This window comes from Lineus longissimus, chromosome 8 (genome assembly GCF_910592395.1).
Source record: "Lineus longissimus chromosome 8, tnLinLong1.2, whole genome shotgun sequence".
In the NCBI taxonomy this organism is placed as follows: Eukaryota; Metazoa; Nemertea; class Pilidiophora; order Heteronemertea; family Lineidae; genus Lineus; species Lineus longissimus.
Window position 1 is genome coordinate 1,171,203 of NC_088315.1, and position 24,834 is coordinate 1,196,036.

The following is a 24,834-nucleotide window of genomic DNA, read 5'->3' on the forward strand; positions in this document are numbered from 1 at the left end:
GTGAAGATGCTTGGTTTGGCAGTTTATAAGGGAAGGTGGTTAGAGTGGTATTCCGGGGGATTTGGTGATAAGGTTAGGTTGGGTTAACTAACAACTACTACCACAACAGTGATTCGTTAAGTGAGCATGAATCTAAATAGTCCTAAAGGCCAACATTTAGAATGGTTTTTACAGTTCTGCTCGTGGTAGCTTCTTTGGATAAATCTGATTCAGTTTTAACTCTAGGTCCAATTGGAGTTTTTTTTAATGATATCCATAAATGATACACAAGCGCAATATTATCTGTAACAGAGACGAATATAATTTTTTTAACACCAATGTAATTAATACAAGTTTTCTGTTCTTAATGACATGTTTGTTAGGGCAGGCATGGTTTCAATTTTTTTTTAATTGAGCCACTGTCAGCATTTCATAATCACTATATTTCACATTCATAGTAATACCATTTGTTTGTGACGCTTTTGATATTGTCAATGTATTTCAAAGTTCTATTCTACGCGCTGAAACATTGCAAAGTGAGACATTACGAATTTGTATGTGCTGACAGAGTCTTTCAAATAAATTTATTTGAAAAAATGTGGTGCTGAGAAGGATTTTCGGACTCTGATCTTTATATGTTTTATTTCCACTAAATGTGTCAAAGGAAACTTAGCCATCTGTTCGATGCAAAATACCATAGAGTCTGAAAAATAGTGTTAGACATGTAATATTTATCACTTCTAATGTCTGAAATGTATTTATAGACAGTAAGCTAGGTTTTCAAACCGCTGTCTAGAAACTTCTCGAAGCCTATTTTCCTCCAATCCTAAAGGCCCACATTTCAAATGGCTCGCATTGTTATGCTTTATTTGTATTATTCAGTTATTGTTCAATTCAGGCGAGCACCGTCAAGGGAAGAGAAGAATTTATAGCTAAGGATACAGTTGTGTATTGTTCGCTACTTTTGATCGACTGATTTTTATTTTTACTAACTTGTGTGGCTGAAAAGAAGGGTGCAGTTGTGTTGTATGGCTTCGTCATCCATCACTATCACATTGGTTTGAAGTGTGTCAGAGCAAATGTCGCTTTGCTACAATTCCAGAACAGAAACAATGGCTGATTATATCAGAACAATTCATATTAACGGAAGTGCAAGACTTTTAGATGGCCATACCTGCTATTTCATATAACATTTGTCTCAAAGAATACATAAAAAGTGTCACAACAAAGCCCAGTATACAGACAGATCATTGGATATAGTTTCTGGAAAAACTGTATATTTTCGGACGAAATAATCATTTATTGATAAAGCCATTAATAAGTGATGCCGTCCTTGCCCACGTCTGATGGTTTAGCTGATAGAATTGTCACATAAGTCGAAATACTGTTTGGGTTTTCGTCGCTCTTGTCTCCAAAACACGAATGTTCTTTACGACCCCACCACATTCTGTGAATAACACTTCAGGCAACTCCATTCACATTTTCTTAAAGACCCATATAGGAGTAATTTGATTTCGCTCCCATTATTTTCGTAATGGTTAAATAAACTGCAAATTATCATATTTTCTTTGCGAATCCCCAAAACAAACAGAGGAAACAATAAGATTAAACCTAGTGGCTTCCTTTGTACGTAGCGTTGGTTCTTGATACCTTTAGAAAATATACTGTATAAACCCTACTTAGCGATTATGAAATGCACTTCGTATGCATTACCACACTTAAAACCATGATTGTGGTATTACTAAGAAATACAAGGCATTGTTGCTTGGGTCAACAAATACATTGGATCAGCCACACTATTTAGGATTTTTACCACTTTTTTATTATGGAAAGAATGCAATAACTGGTGAGACCTGTGGTGTTTTCGGGTGCAGATTTCCAAGTTCATCAAGGACCTCTCTTCAGACAGACAGACATACATATGTTAAGATATGCATTGCTTGCTACAGACGTGCTTGTATACAGCATCACAAAATGGCGGAAAACTCAGTACATAAGCAAAAAGACACTTTACGATAACTTATAATAACTGGTGTAGCTTTTTCAGATATGGCGCAAAACTCGTTTTGATCCCCGACCCTTGTCGACTGATCCCTGATGTAGAAGAAGGGCCGATTATGAAATGCATTTTAAAACAGTCGTAGCCTAATTATTTGTCATGAAAAATGACTGAAGGTTACAATTGCCACATGTTTAAACAACTGACAACTAGAAGCACTAGACTTTGCTACTATCCCCACTACACCTAACTTGAGGAAAATACAGTAATTAGCCATTGTTTATATACCCATAAATAGAGACAATATACAGCGAAGGAGAATGACAGCTTTAATGTAGAGATACCGAAATTGCAAATTAGTGGTCGTTCATACATCTTATTAATTTGAGTATATATCATACGAGACAATAAGCATTGGATTAAGTCTGGAGCTAGTTTACATGGTACTAGGTCAATTGGCCAGTCACGCTGGAATAGCAATAAACTGGACGTTGACTTAAAGCAATCTTTGTGACATTGTTATATAAGTGCACGCAAGTAAATATATCCATCGCAAACTCCAAAACTTGACATGTACCTTTCAACTACTACATTTATCTCCACAAAAGTGTATTTGGTCTCTTTTAGCTCTTTCACTAGTGGGTTTCGACATCATCCTGGAAATTATGGATAAACCCTGATACTTCAGATTTTAATCAATAAAGGACATCTTAGTTGACTTAATGCACTGGTACTAAACGTTCGACACTAAAAAGATTATATAATAACTGTCTAGACACTGAGTGATTGACTTTGGGCGAAAGATGGGTAAATGGAAGGCACGCTAAGAGGTTTGGATACACGCTCATTTCAAAGCAAGAGTTTTATTGCTGATGAGTACTATTGGTTTAAGCTGTCGAACTTTGAATTGATGTTGTGAGATCAGGTCACTTCTCTATTCCCTTGCATTTCCGACAACTTGATCATCTAGTTATATTTTTGTTTCTCTCTGGACAAAAGCATAATCGCTTGGCTAGAAATTACACGAGTATCACATACCATACAGTGCTTTAAATTCTGTCAAATGTGTAAATCGACGGTTTTTAGCCTTATTGGCAAGGAATTCCATCACTTTCAGAGCAAGATTCCAATTCTGTGATCCTTGGCACATGTGTATGTAGCGCATGGTTTTTCGGGACGACTAACCTTGTATTGTACAAGATAGATTTTGAAAAATGATATAAAATCATTACAGACAGAATACCAACAATAGGAAAAAAAAATATATACCAGTATGAGTTAATATGATAATAACGAACGATGCTCTCGGCATTTCCAGTTGTTATATCAGACACTGAAGTCGGAACATCACTGGGTCATCACTTTTATGCGCTTGCCTCTTTTCCGAAACGGACGCATTTGGTCGAGGACGAATAAAAAATCTAAGTATTGGAACCAATGTAACGTTGCTCACTTTACAATTACATTGTGCCGATAAAAAGCTGTAAAGATTTAACATTTTATGCGCTCTCTTCATTACACCAACGTAATGTCCACCTAGTTGCAAAAATATATCAAAAACCACTTTTATTTAGCAGTAAGATATGCAAGGCGAGACTTCATTGTTCTTGACGTGTGTACAGTTTTTCACCAATTATTATTATGCAGTTTGTGAACTGTAAGGTCTGTATATCATCGATTCTTCCACTTAACTTTGACATGACCTGTGATAGTCTCTACTAACGAGGTATACACATGTGCAAATGGTACATTAGAAAAGGGAGAGGAGAAACGTGCAAGAGATTTGAGGGTAAAAGCAAATATTTATAATTAAACGTTTATACGCCTTTTACATATACGTAAGAGTTCATTAACAAATGGCATGTTATATGTATATCTAACTGAGAACAATTAGTAAAAACACCAATATTTAATTTCATTACTAATTCAGACCATTATGCAAAATAGAGAAGTATACAGGCAAGATTCAAAAGTGTACATGTTCGATAATAAAACGTTGACTTTACACATATACTGTTTATTATTGAGAGAACAGAAAGTGTTTGATTCAGGTTATCATATCAATAAAACAGTAACATCGAAATTAAATGACAGATGCATAAGAGAAGATAAAGAATTCAATGTCCTAGGACTAGTGCATAATAGTTTGAATATAATATGACTTTTGAATAACCTGTACGTGTGACGAGTTAGTGTAAAACATTGCTAGGTACTATGTGTCACAAATTTACTTCGCACTGTACCGATTTATTGAAAAACAGAACTCGCAGAAGGAAAACATTGGTATTCTCCCCTATTTCCACACCGACAAGGTAGATGGATATAATAGGAAAACCTCAGCTCATTAATGATTGATCATCAGTAAATGATCCATCGTATAAGCATTTCGGAATGTTAGGGAAAACCCCTCGAATCATATGATTAACGCTAAGAGAACAGATGAAGTTTATGCATGTCATAAGCTCAGGTTGAACCTTACTGTATGAAATTATGATCCAAAGGCATGTTTTGATATTTGAAAGTCAACAATTGCTGTAAAAATTGCGTTTGGATCAAAAGTAAATCTGAAGCATTTTATTAAGGCAGGCTTGTTTGATACCATGTCATAAGATGAAATCAGTTTTCCTTCATACGAGGTATATACAAATACGCTTCGTGAAATCAACGGAGTAGGCCTACTACAAAGTGAGAAATACAAAAACGTACAGATACGCAAATACATCCGTACACGAACGTACAATTTTATCTCCGGATATACATGTATATATCATGAAAGGGCTATCAGGCAAGAATACATGTCTTGACACTTTTCGTTGAAAACCTCTCATACCCAAGTAAGAAAAGCGTAAAGACTTGTCAACATTGTATATAACCAAAAGTCGTAGTCAGTTTTGGATGTAACATTATAACAACAATACATGTAGAATATGCGCTTTGAAGGTGTCATCACATCATACTGCTTTGTATAAAACTAAGCATATTTGGGTGGAGCGATAGGGCTCATTATACATTAATGAATATGCAAAAAGCTATAGGCATCTTAAAGATAATCGCTGAATTACAAATGCGTTGTTGTTAACCGGTAAATTTTCACGGCCATTTGCTTTCAGGCAAATAATTTTGGGTTAGAAAAACTGAAATTTTGCAATTCACCAAAATTAGTTGTAATCATTCATATTAATCATGTATTGTATTTTGATTTTTTTTGCAAATCGCAAAACAAAACAGACGTGAAAATTTACAGACGTAGAGATTGGATTAGGTGGTGGGTAAGAGGGAAATAAATGTGCACGCCAATAATAAGTGGACTGATATCATTTTAAATAAGAAAATAGATCTGAAGCAACAAAAATGTATAGATAGACAGCGATAAGTCACAAGAGTAAAGTTAGCAGAACAACATCTAAGAGTCCAATAGAATATGTCTTTGGGTATTTATCAGTCGTGGAGACTGCAGTTACTTGTCTTCACTGGGTATTGGCAATATTGCATGAACTCGCGTACTTGAAGTAAGGTAACCATTTTGATATCATGATGACAGTGCAGTTGCTGCATTTCGCGTTCATCACCAATTCCTTTGAAGGAAGTTTGAGATTGCTTGATTATGATTGCATCAAGAGAACATTTTGTGACATGGAGATGACACCAGCGATTACAATTTAGATCAAATCTTAGCCTAGAATTAGCACATGTCTTGGAATCTGTCGATGCATTGCACACATTACAGGCAATACGTAGTATCATATAAAAGGAAGTATATACCTGAAAACAAATTCGAAGGTACATGTTTATCTAGTGTCATTAGCTCGGGAAATATCTCTGATTTTCACCTAATTAATTCTCATTTCATCATCAACGTCTGATCACTATTCTCCTCAGAAAGAACGACCCTGCTATGAAATACATGAAATAAGGTCTCAGTCACAGTGTTTATTAAGATAGTTTGCTTACCACACCCTGTTATAAAATTTAGTGTGGTAAGAAGGGTGTTGCCTACTCGTGTGCATCATGTTCTAAGATATGTGCATTAAGCTATTGCCCTGGTAGTTTCGACGGTTTATTGTAAAGTGCCATTTTTTCCCAAACGAACCCGATTCGACAAAATAAAACGCGAGATTTTTTTACAAATTGGGAAATCCAAATTAATTTCAGAATTCCTCTTGATAAATATTGTGATATTTTGCTAAATAGGTGCACAAGCTTACAGGATGACAGTACTTCAGATGCCCGATTAAAACTCCCCTGCAGCTTTGAAAGGAATACTAAGGATAACATATGGATTTTGTGACACATCAGGTGCATTTATACTTTTGTAATAGTGCTATTTACGGCAAAACAAAAAGTTTGGCTTTGTTTTAGTAAGGAGTGTAATGGAACAGGGAGGCTTTGTCACACGAAACTCATCCTGACTGGAATTGCCTATCCTAAAATACTTTGTTGATAAATATATTTAGGGTTGGTTGCTTGTTTTATTTTGAGAGTATGCGATTAACGTCGATAAAACACACAAGACATGTCTCCTTAGCAATAAACGCATTGGGAATGCCTACTGTATTCAACAGCAAAAGTGCTGGTGTTTAAAACGCGAAAAGAGAATGCCTCGTTAGATTGTAAAGAGCTTAAGGGTGCAACATGAACCGAAGGAGTTTCAGTGCTTGATATGTACAGTACTACATTCATGGCAGAAATGTTTACTAATGGATAGATATGATAATAATTCAACAGAGCAGCTCCTCGAGTGGTAGCTTGTGTATTCGTTGAGAACCAATGGTGCAAATACTGAAAATCACCAACAAAATAAAAACACAAAGAGCATTGATTTAAACTGAAATCTTGCAGTCATTGTATCAGAGATTTCATTGAACTGATATCAAATGCTCCTTGTATGCTTTGAACGTTGTTTGTCTAAGGGTTTGTTGTCGTCTTGTACTCGTTTCTGATCACTTGTAGTGAAGAAATCAAATAACAGAATGCATTGAAGTCAGCCAAGATAGTGCAGTTGCGTCTCTCTGCTCGAAGTTGACCTCGATTAAAAATCACAGTTTATACATTGATTATTGTTGTGTTTACAGCAGCGGCATCGCAGACTCTGTGGCTTCGGAAGATATAAGTAAAAAGAAAATAATGTTGACTGTAAAGTGGCCTAAACAAAGCCTTGCACGAGTTCAACTCATAAATAAAGCAGTCACTGAAATGTGTAGAAATAGAGTTGTCCAGGGTTAAAGGCATCACTTTATATTGGTGATTCAAAAAGACACAAGATAGGTATGATGATGTATTCATGACACGTCAAAATAACCGGATACAGCCCTGAAACCAACTGGTCAACCCGAAGTGAGCAAGTCCTTTTTATTATAGATGCTTAAATTGGCGTGGCCCATTGTGACATTCAAGGAGAACTCGGTTGGCAAGTAAGTATTATAGACGACTGGATTACATGTAGGCAGAATGTCCCAAAATATACCACTAGCTTTAAATTTTCATCGGATGTGGCCTAGACTCACGCAAAGTTGCTTTTATCGCATGCCACCAGTTCTCAGTACTTTGGCTGTATACTAGAAGGATCTGGACTTTCCACATATATCTGGTATTCTCCGTTGTGAACAATTAACTTACTGCATCTCTATTTACATATTTGTACAGTTCTGATGACGTAGCACGCATAACTAAGACACGTTTATCTCAATATCGTCGTCGTCATCATTATCTGAATCGTCAGACATCATTGGCATGTGATCGGTAAAATTTGGCGAACCGAGTCCACTTGACTGAGGACTACCCATTGGTGATCGTTCATTGTCCATGATCGTTTCATCAGAGTCCTTCCTCGGGTCAAGCACCGTATCGCTGAGGTCGGGGTTCTGGTTGCCTTTGCCAGGCAGTGTTGACTCTCTTGTTCCGCCCGAAGATAACAGTTCTCTTTCCTTTGAGTTTCTCCATTTCATTCGCCGGTTTTGGAACCAGATTTTAACCTAAAATTATAGAAAGCGAGAACAATATAAACAACTGTATCATCATCATTTTGTGATATAACCGCATTGTTGGGGGGGTTTTTTGGGGGGGAGGGGGGTTTTCGTTCACATTTAATCCATCCTCGCCTGAACGCATCTTGGTGGGAGTGAGACAGCTGCAAAATAAAAAAATAAAAAAAACACAATGCAAAAAATGAAAGTTGCTAAAATCATACTGGTAAGGTGTGTCAGGGATGCTTTAAAAATGGACAAATCCAGCGTATATTCGATGATTAATATCATATGATAACAATTATATTTTCCTATCAGCAACAGCTGCTTCTATTAAGGTCCGAGTATGATACGAAATGAACTATATTATTGTCTTTATCTGTTAAAATGGTATTGGAAAAATTGGGATTTAGTACACCACCAATAATAATATTCTCCCTGTCAGGCAAGATCAAGTTCAAATTTCTATGAAATTTTATGTTATCAAGAATGACCGATTTGATTGATGCTGATGATAAGAACAGTTCCTTTCAGTGACAGGTCTAAAACCTACCAATAAAATACAAAATCTTGACATCAGTACAGTAACCATTTGTTAGTGACATTGATTGAAGTCCTCAGATCAAGCGTTTATTGACTTTGGTCAAAATGCTTAACCATATCAACTGTAATCGACCGATAAGGCATGAACTGGTGATGTTATAAAGTTTCAAATGTTCAATTAGTTGACCGTTGACGCATGTGCATGGATATTTATAAGATGATTATTGTTTTAGGCTATCACTCAATGAGTGTTAATGTTTTATGTGTCATTCTAGTATCAATTTCAATGCATACCCATGCCCACTCTAGATGATACTGATAGGTCAGAATCCTGCAATGTCTTTTTCTTGCTAACGCCAACACAGAGACGAGTTTTAATCACTTGCTCGAAGCTGGTGATCTTGTCTTCCAATTGGAATTAATATGCAATTAGAACTTCTCTTTGGAATGGAATCAATGTCAAAATTCTCATTCAATTGATTATGTTAATCGATGATATGGTTAACAACACAGAAATCGCATTTTATTTTTGTTGCTTTCCCTGAAAAACATTCTATAGAAAGTAAATAGAACCCTTGAATTTTCAGAATTATCTTCATGCTAAACATAGACTATTTATATATTGCTAGATGAATATAATGACATTTCTGCGACAACAAAAAATAACCGATAGTCAAATATATTTGGTACAAGAGCTTGATTAACAGATTAATAATGCACGGTCCTAAAGAATGCTATAAAACAATGATAAATCTATCAAAGATGGGAAAAAAGAAGGTTTTTTTTAACCATAAATTGTGCTTCTCGAACTTTCTTTGTCCGTTCTTTCACGATTATCGATGCAATACATGTTGAGATTTCGCCTAAAGTGTTATCAATGGGAGATGTATTGTACATGTATGATGATGCAATAGATCTAAAATGACAGGTAGATAATTAATACTTTATAGAGACGCCCAATATGTGTTTTTTTCTGGACATGTATGAAATAGTGTGGATTGCTTCTAATGGAAGAATTTGTTTTTTCGGGGTGTTTTTAAACAAAAAGACATGTTCTATATATAGTCTATTGGTATTTGAAGTGTCCTGTTGTTTAATAAAATAATTTACTGAAATCAAAAGTCGTCATTTGTTTGGCTGCTAAGTATTTAATCAAGATAAGATTAATTAGGTTTTCTAAACGAATTTATTCCAACAACCGTAAAGAAACTGCATGTGACTTAAACCCACTCTCATTTGGACTGTGTATCACAGTTGTTTCCATGACGACAAATTAAGATATTTCAAAAATGCTTCGATGTCATAAAATTTCTTTGAAAGAATCTCGGAACAATCTACCTTAGTAAATATTTAAACTATCAACACATCAAATAATATACTAACAACATACAAAAGGCGTTTCATTAATTCGTAATAGCTACATATTTCTTCTGTTCTGTATCACTTGGAAAAAAATATAGTGAAAGCTACAAAAGGTACAATTGTAGGTCTAGTTTTCTCATCACTCTGCCTTGGTTACTTGTGCATGTACATTGATGAACTTTTCCACAAGAGAACATACAAGATACATGGCCTACATGTACTTCTGCTGAAATGAACTAGTTTGCACCCGGCTTTGCTTCATCTTCAGCTTGATCGATTTAATCCTTTACATATTCATTGAGTCGAATACCCTCGAGGTCAAATTTGTTGAGGCTATTTAAAGTATATTCACATTCCTATACTAATGAAACAGTAGGCTTATTGAAGGTTATTGTTGTTGAAGTGTAAAGCGTACAACTGTTACCGTGAACTATTTAAGGCTCAACCTGCATATCAAAGAATATCTTCTAAGACACAGGCAATGGCCCGAATTAGCCCCTGCATCGATCCATGCCCAATGATGCAATTACTTGTTAATTGCCACTTCGCCGCTCTAAAAGAATCTCTGAAGTGAGAAAGACAGTCATGATAGCAACTAGTTTACTTGATAGGCATGATGAGGATGCCATCACTCTGAAAATGGTTAAACTGTCTATAGGTTTGTCCTCACCCAACCACCTTGGCTACCCCGGTCAGTTATGTTGGTTTTTGATGACCCGTATGTCAACATCATCATTGTAACCTTTACCAGCGTCGTGTGAAAATGCCACGCTTTTGGGTAGACATTTTAAAGTTCAAGTTTCCCAGAAGCTATCTGGTTTTGTTTGGTCTATTTACCAATGGAGTACCAGGATTTCCCCATGGGGAGAAGGCAGACGCTCGTGAGACGAGACCCCTGGTAAAAGCGCTAAAATAAACAGGCATATTTACTGAGGAGCATTTCTGAGACTGTGATGGCGCTATTTTAGAGGGGACCGCATGTTAGACGAAACTCGACGCCAAATTGGAGAATCTACAAACATAATTAACGAAATGATGCCAAGGAAATTCGATGTCGTTGAGCTCCGAGATGGCCGCATAGGTCGCATTCGCATTTGCTTGTGGGGTAAAGGGCTGTGTTACTAAAATCGTCCATATCGAATTGCAACGCCAGTTTGAAATAATCGGATCATATGACATTGCAATTCAATCCTTTCATGATGAGGTGCATGTATACTGTATCATTTCAATTTAATTGAGTGCTATGCTTTAACGCAACTGCAATAACCATTGGTTAAGCTGCTTTGTGATAAAACAATGAGGCTAGTGTCTGTCAATTTTACATCTCCCATCACCTAGGGCATGAGCAGCTAGACTTATAATGCCAGTATATGACTGTCTAGTTTTTAATGTCATTTCAGTTATTCTCTTGCCTCTAACTAAACAAAGTGAGGCCATTTTGAATTTGACCGGAGGGTACGGCGTTCTCTGGTTTACTTACCACAAAGCAGATACAAGTGCTAAATGTACATTTCGAATCTAAATTGGTTCTATCTCTACCAAATAAAGCCTATACCGTCATAACAGTTAAATTGATTCAGGTTGAATTCTAATAGAAAGGCCTCAGGGGTCAGGCGAACAAATTTATTGTAATATCCAAGTAATTAAGTGAATTTTATGCAATTTTAATAACCCAGATAAGCAATTTATTTTAACCCATAGCTATTACCGTTAAGTTTTATCGAAAAGAGTTGTTTTTCCCACGTGTTGAAAAAGCGATTCATTGTCTAAAGCGTTCATAACACGTGTACTGTTGCGAGGAATGGATAAGATACTTTTAGTGAAAAGAATTGCCGGTATTGACAATTGTTGTCTCGATGTATTGAAATGAGGAAAATCTCCATTTCTGTATGCAGGAATCTAATGTGGCTTCTGCTGACTCTGGTGTAATGATTCGGTGAGGGATCGGGCACTTCATAAGAACAGCGACATACATTACAATGAAAGGTGAAATTATAAATACGCACTTACAAAGTTTAATTTTTCAATTTTTGAGTGAGAACAGGAACAGCTTGAAGATGTCGTAAAAGGTTTTCTAGCCCAAACAGAGTAATTTTTCAAAATGTTTGGCAGCAGCTAGTAGATATTCAGAACATTTTTTTCTTGAGAAAAAGTGTACGTTTTAATCCCAGGGCTCAAACAATCCAACCATATGCTCCTCAGTCGTATCCATATTGAGAGTATGGTCAACAGGTGCAATGGAGAGCCATGTTTGTTAATATCTGACGCTTGATGAGGTCATATTGCCCACTTCCGAGGTCTAAATCATCTAGATTATTGACTACTTCAGAAATCTATTGTTCTGTTTCGGAATCCATATGGTGTAAAATGAGAAATGCTCCTGAAACTGCAGAATCTGCTTTTGTAGGCCCTCTAAAATGGGTGAAATATGAAGCTTTAGGAAATTGCTTATGAAAAAGTGGGCGTCGACGATACACATTTCAGGTAAATATGATGCTACGTGAGATCGTGTAGTGCGAATTGAATCACACAGCAGATTATTCCACGTGTTAAGGAACTATACTGGAGGGATGTGGAGTTAGATTTCGTCTACCTCCTGTTGAATAGAAGTAAGCTTTGCATGTTTAATTTGATTTTATTGCAGTGGATAGAATGGCAATCTAAACCTCTGTTCTAGGGTGTCTTTAATCACTTGTACTATTGCCTCGCAATATCTCAATTTGAGTCTTGAAAAGAATGCCAAAGAGCTATGACTGTAGCAATCACCTTGAATCTATTCTAGTCATGATAGTGTGATGAAAAAAGTAACGGTATGTACGTGCTGATTTTATTTCGAATGAAACCTGTAACATTCACCATATAGGCCACTATATGTAAGTCTTTGATTTTACCAAATATATCGTAAAAACATGATGAAAAAACGGATCATAAGTTAATCATACAATAGGCTACTTATCGAATTATGAATATTTTTATAATTCCGTCTTTTCAGAGGAAATTTGCAATTCAACACGTGTTTCCCAGTACCCAAATGCTGAAGTGGCCGCCTAGCTCACCAAGACCTCTTCGCCACCTGGTCCCTCGCTTCAACTAAATCAGCTCATAGACTAATAGTGTTTGAAGAGAATTGATTTCATTTCAATGATTAAGTAAACGCGTAATATAATAGTCTCATGATAAATGAAATGTGATTTTTAGATGTTGGGACATGTGTGGTGGATTGATCCAGTGGATAGTGATAAGTCTACTCCTAAACGCCTTTATAAGACGACACATCAAACGCATATGTGCTGAGTCATATTTGGATAAAAATGCCATATTGTCCCCTAATTTCTCCCTTTGTGAGCCACCCTCACTGTCAAAGTCTCGTCCTTGTTTTAAAATGTCAATAGACAACAAGGCGGTTTTCAGTTTTTCGCTTTTAACACTTCAAAATATGACTTCAGCCAATACTTCTCAAAGGTGACGATGGTTGATTTCTACATTTACATACTCGCTTGATCTTATATAAATAGCATCAGAGCATTCTACACAAAACACGAACGACCACAGCTGCTTAAGCGTTGTATAAGACAAAAAACAAGTCACGAACATTTGTCTTGTATTGTTATCAACAGTTGTTTTTATTCCTTCTGTTGATATTCCTAATTTATTGATAAAAATCTCGAAAGTCAAACAGTAGGTTTAGGTTCAGTCTGGGTTGATTAAACACTGAGGCATGCTTTTCATGCATGGTGCCAACACGGTAATCGATGTCAATTTATTTTGTTCTGTTGAAACAATCAATTCGAATTCTTGGGTTGTCTTGTCACTATTCAGAAAGGAAGGGGAAGACAAGTAACTAAAGACCCTCCACAAACCCTCTCCCCTCTGAAAAACAAAAAGGAAGCTCATTCTGTCTGCTTGTTTATCCGAAGTTTTCAGTCGGTGAAATAGGGTGAAGCGGATGAAATCCCTATGGAATCAAGGTCCAACCAACTTGGATGGATTTTTAGCAAGAGATACCGAGATACCTAGACGTAGATTACCATTATATAACAGATTCTTAAATTCGCATGGGCTACCGCAGCTGGTTCTAAGATTGCCGTACCAGCTTCAAAGCTGTAAAGACAAATCATGGAACTGTACAGTTCGATTGAGCACAGCACCTTACCTGTGAATCTTTGAGACCCAATTTAGCTGCTAGTTTCTTTCTATCTGGTTTGCTGATGTATTTCTGTTTCTGGAACGTCTTTTCTAGGCCCTTTCGCTGCAGATCCGAGAACACCGCCCTTCTAAGCATGCCTCGTCTTGGCTTGCCTCGCATACTGCTTAGAAACGTAAACGCATTTGGCAGTGGCAGCATTGAAGCAGCTAGAAAGAGAAGAAAAAAGATCAGAGATTAATCAGATGTTTTGCGACACAACATCATTTGTCTCATCGGTCTGGTCTGGACGCCAACGCGAAATCACACATTGAGGCATATTATGCAACAGTAAGTGTGCAAAGAAAAGAAAAAGGGTCAAAATGTTTTCAAATGAATGGCTATTTGGGCAATAAGATCAACGAATAAAAAAATCAAAGTGGTATCATTCGGTCAAAACTTCATCCAGGGGGTAAAATTGTGGTTACTTTGTGGCTCAATGTCTTACACGGTAATTAACCGCGGACAAGCTTATTCAATTAGGATGTATTACTGATTGCTTTATAACCCAAAACTTCCATCATAGCCGATTAAATTCTCAACCAGTTGTTGACATCAAAACGGCTATGTCTTCTCGAGCGCATTGACACTTACAATCGAAATTCCTTTTAGAGAAAATCTGTTTGATTTTCGTTAATTTAGACTCAATCAAATCATTGAAGTGGATTGTTGTTATCGACTAGACCGCCATTGGCCTAAACGGAGTTTGGTCAGTATAATGGAAATAGGCTAGGGGCTGCGTAAAGTTCTTAAATAAAGGATCCACACGGATGTTTGGTTATTAAAATAACATGTTGTACAAGCATACATAGTTATGAAAACATCATCATAACTGTCACATATAAACTTAAAACACGGTGGTCAGGGGCTTAGAGACCCTCGGATATGTTTGAAATGTTTGCTTTTGAACGCTTAAGAAATATTCCGAAATACTTCAAAACATTGCTCGTTTGACTGAGCAGTGGACATTACTAATTGGGAAAAATAGCTTGTTATTTTCTTAATTGGCTGTATTGCCACTTAAGTGTCTGCATAGCATGACGAAGAAGTAAATATACAGATATTGCGCCTAGTAAACTGATCGTGCAGCTTGACCAAGATAAGCCCATTCGGAATGCACATTTTGGGTAATGTTGGTTTAATCACTTTGGCACCTGAGGTGAAATGCCCGGATGAATATGCGCAAACAGACGTGATCTTACTCGTTCATTCAGAGCCAATAATTTTTGCAATACATGCAATAATTAATGATGCGATATGCCAGGCTAACCAACCGATAATCTTTACTTGTCGTTTCGTGTCAATATTAGTCCAAGTTTTCTAAGAAGACGTCGGCAGTTGAAAAATTCCGAGACTACTTCTTGATTGTCTAATAGCTTGGCCATGTTTAGGAAGCCCACACTTCTCCGGGGTGAAATTAAGACGAAATCATAGACTTAACATTACATTAAACACAATAGGTCTGTATCTTAGGCCTATATATCAAAAGTTAGTAATAGTTCTAGTTGGTTGTAATCATTTTACCATTGTGGCCCTTGTTGACAGTAACCATGATACATCAGATGTTATTATAATATTCTAAACAAAGGTCAAAGACAAGCCTCGACTAGTTCTATACTTCATTACAAAAAACAAAACATTTTTCTTCACAGCGTCCATTATGGAATCGAATCCCCATATTCTTGATCCCCTACATCATAACATTAGCAAGTGACCACTTTCTGTCTCTCCAAATGTTGGTTTTATTAAAAGATGTCTACTCAAAAAATGTGAAGAAATGACCGACTCCATCACATCAAATCAAATTTGCGCATTCGAAGCGGAAATTGTGTTCTGTTCGATTCAGTTTTTGTTGACTTTGCTGACAAAGGTCCTGAGGTATTTATTAGGATATAATTGATCAATAAAAGAGTTAAATACGTCAAAGTCTGATTTTACAATGTGTACTTTGTGTCTTCAGGGTGCGACATGAAAAAGAAATTATTAGTTCACGCATTATGTTAAAGAAATGTGACACGATATGCAACAAGGATGGTTCTTCACACAACGCTTTCTGATTTTAAAGCGTTTTTAATCGTATATTGACTGGTTCGTTAATTAAGTAATAACTATGCAATGATTTATGACGGGGCACGCGTTCATACACGCTGCGGAGGCTGGTCATACAATGACCTCTGAAGCCCCCTGGCATTGTGGAGTTGTAACAGATACGTCATCCTGTCACAGAAAACACTCGATAAGTCTCACGTTTGACATCAGCAAGACGCAGTGCATAAAAGCTTCGTTTCACTGTGATTCCGGATTTTACACAAAACCATCCTCTCTCTTTACCAGCTGGCCGAACCTGTAAGATCGTGGCATCCGTCCATTGTGCCCCGATTTGTTATACTTTCAATTTGGATCTCATATGGTAAACAATCGGGTTACCCCGCGCTGACATCCTTTCATCTCTCTTGCAAGTCATGCTGAAGATTATGCGTGAAGGCTGCAGCTATTGTGGCCAGGATCGTGCGCGGTACGCTCGATCAGAGAACAACCAAGTCACTTTCATATCTCAACATGTTAATTATAAAAACACTCGAAAGGAGAGATGACCTTCACAGAACAAAAGAAGAAGCATGAGCCAATATTATGAGCTCATTACTATCCCTTTACCATTTTTCACCTTTAGTTAGCCTAACTTTCCAACGCATTTTCGCACAGGAACGAGCGCATGTCTAGATGGTTGATTCAGGCATAACGTTGTAATGAGTGTCATTACAGTAAGATGTCCCTCTTCCAACAGAGTTGGCTCATGACACGAAGAGCCTCCTCCGTTCAAAACACTGATGAATTTCATTACCATCGTATTATTTGCCATAATTGTGAGTCAAGAAAGATGATATATTGGACAGTAGCCCTTTATGATAATGGTAGAGAGACCTTCTTTAGGTAAAGAGAGACATCCGCCTGTATGTTGATTGGCTATAGTATTGTGGCATCCTGGCTTTTCCAATATCACTCGTGAAATAATCGACATGGGTTTTGCAAATGAGTAACATTAATAAAAAGTTGCCAAATTCGATAACAAATGCCTTACCAGTGAAATATGGATGTCGCATCATGGGATGAAAGGGTGTGTCGTAAGGTGGTCGTGGCCCGCATGTCGTACACGATATACCATTTGACGTAAGAGTGCAGCATTTTGAATTTGATAAGGCTAGACTAGTGAGAGGAGGCGCGTAGCTTGTGAAGGCACTGCATCCTGAGGAGGTCAGGTGTGTCGGACTCGTGGCTGGAAAGAGAAATAGTAAAAAAGAATGAGATTTCCATCGCATGTTATGAGTTTTGAGGGTTTTTTTCACTGTCACTGCATATCCGTCGCCAAATTGCTTAATAGCATCTCGCTGGCAAGTGTTGTCATCTTGCATCTTACTCGATTATATATTTCGAATTACACTTACAAGTATTATAAATGTAAGTTTGTAAATCCCTTTTGAACTTTTAGTCAAATGTATTGGTTGGACGTTGTCGATACCAAATGTCGTTGGTTCTAAAAGAAGAGCGATCACTAGGGTCACGAAGCTTCATTAAGCTAGATATAATTGGAATAAACCGATTTAAGCAAAGCGAGCAATGAATACAAAATATGTCAATTAACCTGCAGGGATCCTTTAAATTACTAGATAACATCTCTAAAGGTCTTAATCTTAACTGTTCGATAGCCCATTATGACTATAAGTTGACAGAAATCGGGGTCTATTCCTTTATAACTTGGCAGTGTCAGCAAACATGGTTAATGTAATGTAATAAGTAGGGTTTCTTAAAAACTAGTAATGTTATTGTTTGCAAACACTATAGCGAATCAATCTTCCCTTCTTGCTTGACCGAAACTCAGTTTGAGATTATTCTGCCTGAGGCTGAGTCTGAATGTCTGGAACTGCACTTTCCTTTCACCTGAATATGAATACCTCATTGAGAGATGAAGAGGTCGGATTCCTTGATATAAGGTTAACCTATCATGCTTAGTTTTATATATTTTAAGATATCTCGCTTATCTCTCACGTTTCAAAGAGATGGCCTTCCAAACTAGGGCCGCAAACCAACATATCGTTGTTAGATGTGAATGCAAGAACCCTAAATTCTTAAGGAGTAGGACTTTAACTCGAAGTACTGGTGATGCAATCTTTAAAAAGCTCAGTATTTGTGGATGCACCTACGAAACGTCAATGTTCTAGTATTGTCATGAAGCCAGAATCCAAACGCCATTCCTTTTTTAGTTGTTACGTTTTTACGTTTAGTCAAGTACCTGAAAGGGTGTCAACGATTTTATCGGGCGGTTTGCAGACGCCATTAAATATCATCATGATGACTTTTTTTCCCTCATTCATTCTTCATGCTTTCAGCAAAAGGCAAAGGTTACATATACATCGGTGTGTGAGTTGAAGTCAAATACCATTGAAAATGCACTTTAAGTGTGGAGTGCAAAGACGTCAACGTATCGACAGATGCTCCGTGCTTTGTGATACTGTCTAGTACAATTTCAATTTAGTGAAACGAAGAATATGACTTCAGAGGTTAAAAACTAGTTACAGCTGACATGCATGCATAAAAAACCATACGGCAAAGTTAGAAAACTCAAACACCCGACCACCAAACGACACACTTGAACCACACTTGAAACATGATAGTCACCCAGCGACTGCACAGACGAGACAGGTCACAGAGACGCTCTCGTGTGAAGAAAAAATGAAAAATATTACTCGAGCGGGTTTCGAACTCACAACCCACGACACTTGATCCTTGTCGTCTTAACCACTACGCCGCGAAGCCGTTGTTGGATATGAAGATATTTTTTAGTTTTTCATTCCGCGTGCAAGTTGACAGAATGGCGTCTTTTGTGCCATCTGTACCATTTTCAGTTGCAAAAGTGGCCTTTGAAATTTGCTCTTATACAATATTGGCAAAGTGAATTCATAAGATACATAATGAGGAGATTAACATGACACCCTGGGATGATTATAAGAGCACGCAGCTATTTTTCGAGTTTTAAAGATACAAAACAATTTCCCGCTTTGCTAGTATTAAAACCATGCGTATATTGAGGAACTGTCAGATGAGGTGGCATTCGATTTCAAACATTGGTCGTGTGCTCATATCTGTGCATCCAGTGGTCTGTTGGTGAATACGGTTGCGCCAGTACGGCCTGCAGGTAGTCTATCATATCTGAGGGCGTTTGAAACATGGCTGACCGGTCGTTCAAAACGGGAGTAAGTATTTCCTAACTTGGCCGTTAGGGAGTTTCATACTCTCCGTGTTCAGCCCTTCCATGTGTGATATTTACTTTGCTCTATGAATGACTTCACCAAAGATCTTTTACCAACAACTTGATTTTGACACTGAATCGTCACCGATGCAATAGTTACAAAAGTGAAAGCACACCATCCATCATTCATTTCAGCAAGAATTTGTTTGTTTGCCAAGGTTTTCGTCTGTAACAAAACTCATACAATTCAAACCAGAGAGACATACGAGATATACAATCGAATAATGTATTAGTGTTGTGTAAAGCGTTGCAGCCCCTTTGCCTTTATTGAACCACCTCCATTTATATGAACTGCCTATTCTTGCCTCCGGCACGGTATCATGTTGGTTTTGCTTGTAACAAGGCGTGGTGTTAGCCAGGTAACGACCAAGACATCTGTTGGAGTCACATCTCAATGGAAGCATCCTTGTGGAATGGACCAAAATCGTTCTGGCATTCCTATGCAAGCAATGGCAGATGTTTGACTAGGTAAGACAAGCGATGTTGCTTGCCTTACTGATGGATCGGGTGACGCCGATGGCTTACGGTTACTGACCAACATCAAGGAATCACTTCATCGCTGAGCCATTGTTGCACGCTGATACTTCTTCAGGTAATATCAGACAGGTTATGATACATGTTCGCGATGTACTGGTCCCTCAACCGCCCGTCCCCACACCAAACGATTAAAGTGAGATTTCTGATGAATCAGGAATCGGGATGACCTTCACTAGTTGCTTTCCTACTTTCATAATAAAAATGATCAAATTCGACAATCAGAGACCTTGAGATATCTGAAATGTTGACAGTAACCATTGTTTTCTATTCGGCTGTTATCTATGAAAGATTTGTCATTTTAGCATTTGGCATGCTAGCCTGAATAGCATGGCTTGATGCCCTCATATCATGCATATATCACTTTCCAGCGGACGCACGCGCGTTTCCAATTTAGTACAATCTGTAGTTGATGCTTTCACAATCTCAACGGTTTTTATTTTCATTATTAGCCAGACTATAATAGTCCATCAATGAATACACTCGCGGATGTATCATCTTGTGTATGCACAGCTTGTCACCCTGCTCTATTCTCGCCACCAAACCGCCACACGAAATAAGACAATACCTATTTAGACGAGAACTGATTTGTAACATGTGTATATTTCAGATTTAGCAGTTATTAATGATGAAATAAACAATGCCTATTCTGACGGATAGGTGCAATTTGTAACACATGTATACAAGATGAACTAATGTATGTATTTATGGTCATCTCATTGAACATTTAGACAAAGCAAACTCGAGGTTGATAACACTTTGAACCCGGGGTTTGACAAGCTGTTGCTCAGAGCAACACGCTTTTGGTAGATCCATATAAATGTGATATACGAATGACTACAATGAAATCTGCAAGCTCACATGATACTGTTGTCACCTTCGTTCACTCTAACTTTGTCAGAATCGTACATGCATCAAATGCAGAAACTGCAGTTACGAATATGATAGCTTGAGCTGAACATATTTTCAAGTTTCCTTCAATGTAACTTGGCCAGATGACATGTGTCACGATGATTGTGCAGTAATACGAATACGTGAGTGGTTAGCCAAGTTCTTTTCAGCCTGTCTGTTTAGGCCTACTTCCCTCGACTTCCAACAGTCAACACAGTTCCCCCACCATGTGTTGCACTATCGCACTGATTTATATGAAGATTTCCACATATCTAAAACGATGCCATCTTCGGCTGCATTATTCTCTTCCAATAAATCAGTGACATTGCGTAAAGATAAAGCGTCCAAACTGCAGGCCATGAATTAATAGCTAGTCAGTAGATGACAATGCTCACGACATGTGTCGATTGCACTCGTATTTATATAAAATGAATTTATTATGGAAGTGATAATGTTTAAATCAGTTGAATACACACGTAGTTAGCAACACGTGTTGCTAGAGTTTTGAATGCAGCCGTTTGATGTTTGGTTGATAGTGCTGGACGTCAGGAATGATTCATCAAAACAACGCCTTCATAAGAACCGTAGTAACTTGAGGTTTTGCAAAAGTCGCGAAAATGTCTTCATGTTGATAGGTTTCGTCTTGCTATTGCAACCAACTTGCACCCAAATGCGAAAGTTTTAATTGAAGATGACCTTCACTGACAATGAATTCCTGCGGCAATCCTTGAGGGCATAGTTGTAAGAGATAGGGGAAATGAAGACCTGTTCTTGAGGGCATAGTTGTAAGAGATAGGGGAAAGGAAGACCTGTTCTTGAGGGCATAGTTGTAAGAGATAGGGGAAAGGAAGACCTGTTCTTGAGGGCATAGTTGTAAGAGATAGGGGAAAGGAAGACCTGTTCTTGAGGTCATAGTTGTAAGAGATAGGGGAAAGGAAGACCTGTTCTTGAGGGCATAGTTGTAAGAGATAGGGGAAAGGAAGACCTGTTCTTGAGGGCATAGTTGTAAGAGATAGGGGAAAGGAAGACCTGTTCTTGAGGGCATAGTTGTAAGAGATAGGGGAAAGGAAGACCTGGATGAAAGGTCCTGCAGTTATTTTATATTCACAGTCATGAGAAAACAAATAGAAAACAATGGTAGCGGCTACCTTTTCCCACTTGTAACTTACTCCCCATCCACGCCAGCAGGTCAATTCACCGAAAAGGGTTCTCACGATGTTTTTGATATTTCAATTACAGCTTTGAGCTCAAATAGGTTGCATCATTATAATCAAAAGCATCAGCTATTAGTGGATTACTGCTGGCAAAATTGTGTAGGTTTTTCAAGTTCGCTAATATTTTTCTATGTCTCGAACCGCGACGCCAGTTTTTCGGACAAGCCTTCTTTTCAAATCAAACTGAACTGTCCAAAGTTCAAAAGTTCCTGCTCCTAATCTCAACAGATTGGCATCTCCAAAAAATTAAAAGAAAACACAACATAAAAATGCAATTGAAAAAAATCAAACTGATCATTTAATGAGTCTAGTCCAGCGAAGCATTAAGACATCACACCTGTCGAAGTACATTTTCAACTGGTATGAATACCATTGAAAATAACCTGAAACTAACTCTATGATCTCAAGCTATTGTACTTGCTCAAGTAGCAAAATAGTCTTAATGATAATAATGAGGTGAATGTCCAAATAATGATTGTTATAATGGCGCAATAGCTTAGCTAGTTCTATGAGTTAGGAACACGAAGGGTCTCTAAATTAAGGTTAAATGACTCGACTTCGACTTCTTATGGTTAAGTAGTTTATGGAGAGGCTAAGCCTTAATGAAGTTTACACTGGCTATTTTGCCTCTGACATACTAAGACCCAATTAATTGGCAACCCGCGATTCAATTTCAATTAGAAAAGTATTTAATAAGCAGAGTACCAATTAGTTTGTTTTCCCGCAGAGGGCTTAGCTTGGGATGATGACTGTGAAGTCCAGAAGTGGATTAGACCCAGACTTGGCTTTATTAAGGTTTGGATCAAATGTCGCATATGGCCTAAATCTCGGCCAAAATGACCTGTTTTAAAGAGACCACACAGGTACCCATGAAGAAACATTCTAATATATAAATTGTTCTTCTTTGTGAAAAGCCCATTAGATATGATCATAGATATAAAAGAGAAAAACATGAACTGTTCTTCTTAAGAATTGGTACCTGTTAGTTTCATTAACCTTTTGAAAGTACTAAATTGGCTTTAGCAAGTTTTTAAATATCCTGCCGGACCAGCTGTCACACTGTGCTCCAGTGTTGTAAAGATGTAAAAGAAGAAGAAGACGCTTCAAATCTGAAATGTCCTTCGTCTTGACCTGCTCTGGAAAGGGTTGACCCAAAAAGAACAGGATGGTTTAAAGAATTTTTTATGAAACTGAAATTATGTGTTTGAATTGCTTCCTTCCCCGTGATTCCTACGCCATAAGGCACTTTAACATATTATATCTGCCGAGTGAATTATTCATTGCTGGGTGGAGCACTGGATTTCCGATCGTTTTCCTTTTGAGGATTTGTCATTTCCTTCAAGGGGATAAGCCAAGATGGTAGGGGTAGGACCAACCAGCGCCGTAACACAGGCTCACAATGCACTGCATTTTGTGTGGGAACATCTTTATGCGCGTTCCGTGTTGTAATAGTAACAAGTGAAACCAACTTCTGTACCAACAGGTGTTGGTCCAGCAAAATCACGCTCACATACAAAGAAAACGACCACTCATAACAGTGAAGTCCGTGTTCAATATTGATGTGATGTTGTTAAAAAAGTAACTGCTTCTACAATATGTGGTATCTTCAAATATTATATGTATAACATTTCTTGGCAGTTTATGAATGGGATCCTTTGCATGTCACTGTCCTAGGGACAGAAGTCAACCCCTACAAGCTTGACGGCAAATTCCATTCCACAATGTTTGCTACAGAGACACATGAAGTTTACTCAGCGATTTTCTTAAATTTGTTCTCGGACTCAGCGTTTGCTTAAGGTATCGCTCTCACCTGATGGACCCAGCAAACACAGACATGGCAGAAGCTCAGTCATGGTAACCAAGGTTCGTCTCCGAGACCTTGAGGGACAAGGAGCAAATTAAAGAGACCTTAAGGGACAATAAACAGCTGTTATTCTTTGCAAGTTGTTCGTTTATAGTGATGGCGGGAAGCACAGAATCTTCTCATGTAATTAGCTAATTAGCTAAAATGTTGTCAAGAACAAGACAGGCTTAATACCCAACCAAAATCATTATGACAACTGTCAAGCCTACGGGTTGCTTCCACGTTTTCGTTCCATTGAGAAGTACAACATGTAACCACCTGATATGAACATGATGACTGATGTTACCAAGTTAAGCAAGAGAAAATGGCAAAGACTTACCTGGTTTTGGCGAAACTTCTGATGATAAGATAGCGTTTACTCCAAACTTAAGATACGGCGTCGTACTTTTCGTCTGTTCAGCAGCTTTTGTCTTTTGCACTTGTAAATAGTCCCTGTCATTTTCTAAGTGTGACGGCAGTCCCATGGCTGCTGATGACGGAGGTGTCGTTGTGGTCATCGGCCGCGTGATGAAACCACCCGGTCCAACGTTTACCGCACCGTCCCGTAACAGATTCTCTACTAAGAATGATGTGTTGGTCATCCCTGGTTGTGGCAGTGGTGAGCGGAAGACACTGTGATAGATGGGTGATGGGGCAAGCACGTTGCCGTACATTTTGGCTAAGTCCTGCGAAATCATTGGATACACAACACCAAACCCCCGATCGTAGTATTCCGAGCTAGCTGGGCACATCGAAACTGCGTAGTGTCACTTCTCAAGTTTGCTTTCTCGTTTCAACTGTTCGTCCACAACCACCGTTTACTTTTATAAAGCGTCACTGACAATACGGTGCCTTATTTCTCCACCGAGATTGGCTATGAGCACCACAATAGTTTACAGCTAAGCGACGCCTCTTTGAAAACATTATCAACTAATAGACTGCTTTGAATAGCGAAGAGGCGTGGCTTCTCGCGGCACGTGGCGCGGACTAACTACCAATACGAGCTACAGCTCTATTC

The 24,834-nt window shown here is 38.0% G+C and overlaps 1 protein-coding gene across 1 annotated transcript; it reads right to left on the minus strand.

The window, feature by feature from the left end:
* Nucleotides 1-280: 280 nt before the first annotated feature.
* On the minus strand, nucleotides 281-24,594 carry LOC135492431 (homeobox protein DBX1-A-like). The gene is made up of 4 exons (XM_064778916.1): nucleotides 24,157-24,594; nucleotides 17,109-17,303; nucleotides 14,000-14,199; nucleotides 281-7,950 (listed from the first exon to the last, which is right to left on the minus strand). Exons 1-4 carry the CDS (start codon nucleotides 24,566-24,568, stop codon nucleotides 7,645-7,647), a joined length of 1,113 nt encoding a protein of 370 aa, XP_064634986.1. The 5' UTR covers nucleotides 24,569-24,594; the 3' UTR covers nucleotides 281-7,644.
* Nucleotides 24,595-24,834: the final 240 nt, after the last annotated feature.

Bases quoted from the DNA above. Each gene is read 5' to 3' on its own strand.
- LOC135492431 (XM_064778916.1), bottom strand. From the start codon at position 24,568: ATGTGCCCAGCTAGCTCGGAATACTACGATCGGGGGTTTGGTGTTGTG. The intron at 14,200-17,108 runs GTAAGGCATTTG...TTCTCTTTCTAG, and splicing joins GCGACATCCATATTTCACTG to CTGCTTCAATGCTGCCACTG. The intron at 7,951-13,999 runs GTAAGGTGCTGT...CTATAATTTTAG, and splicing joins TGGGTCTCAAAGATTCACAG to GTTAAAATCTGGTTCCAAAA.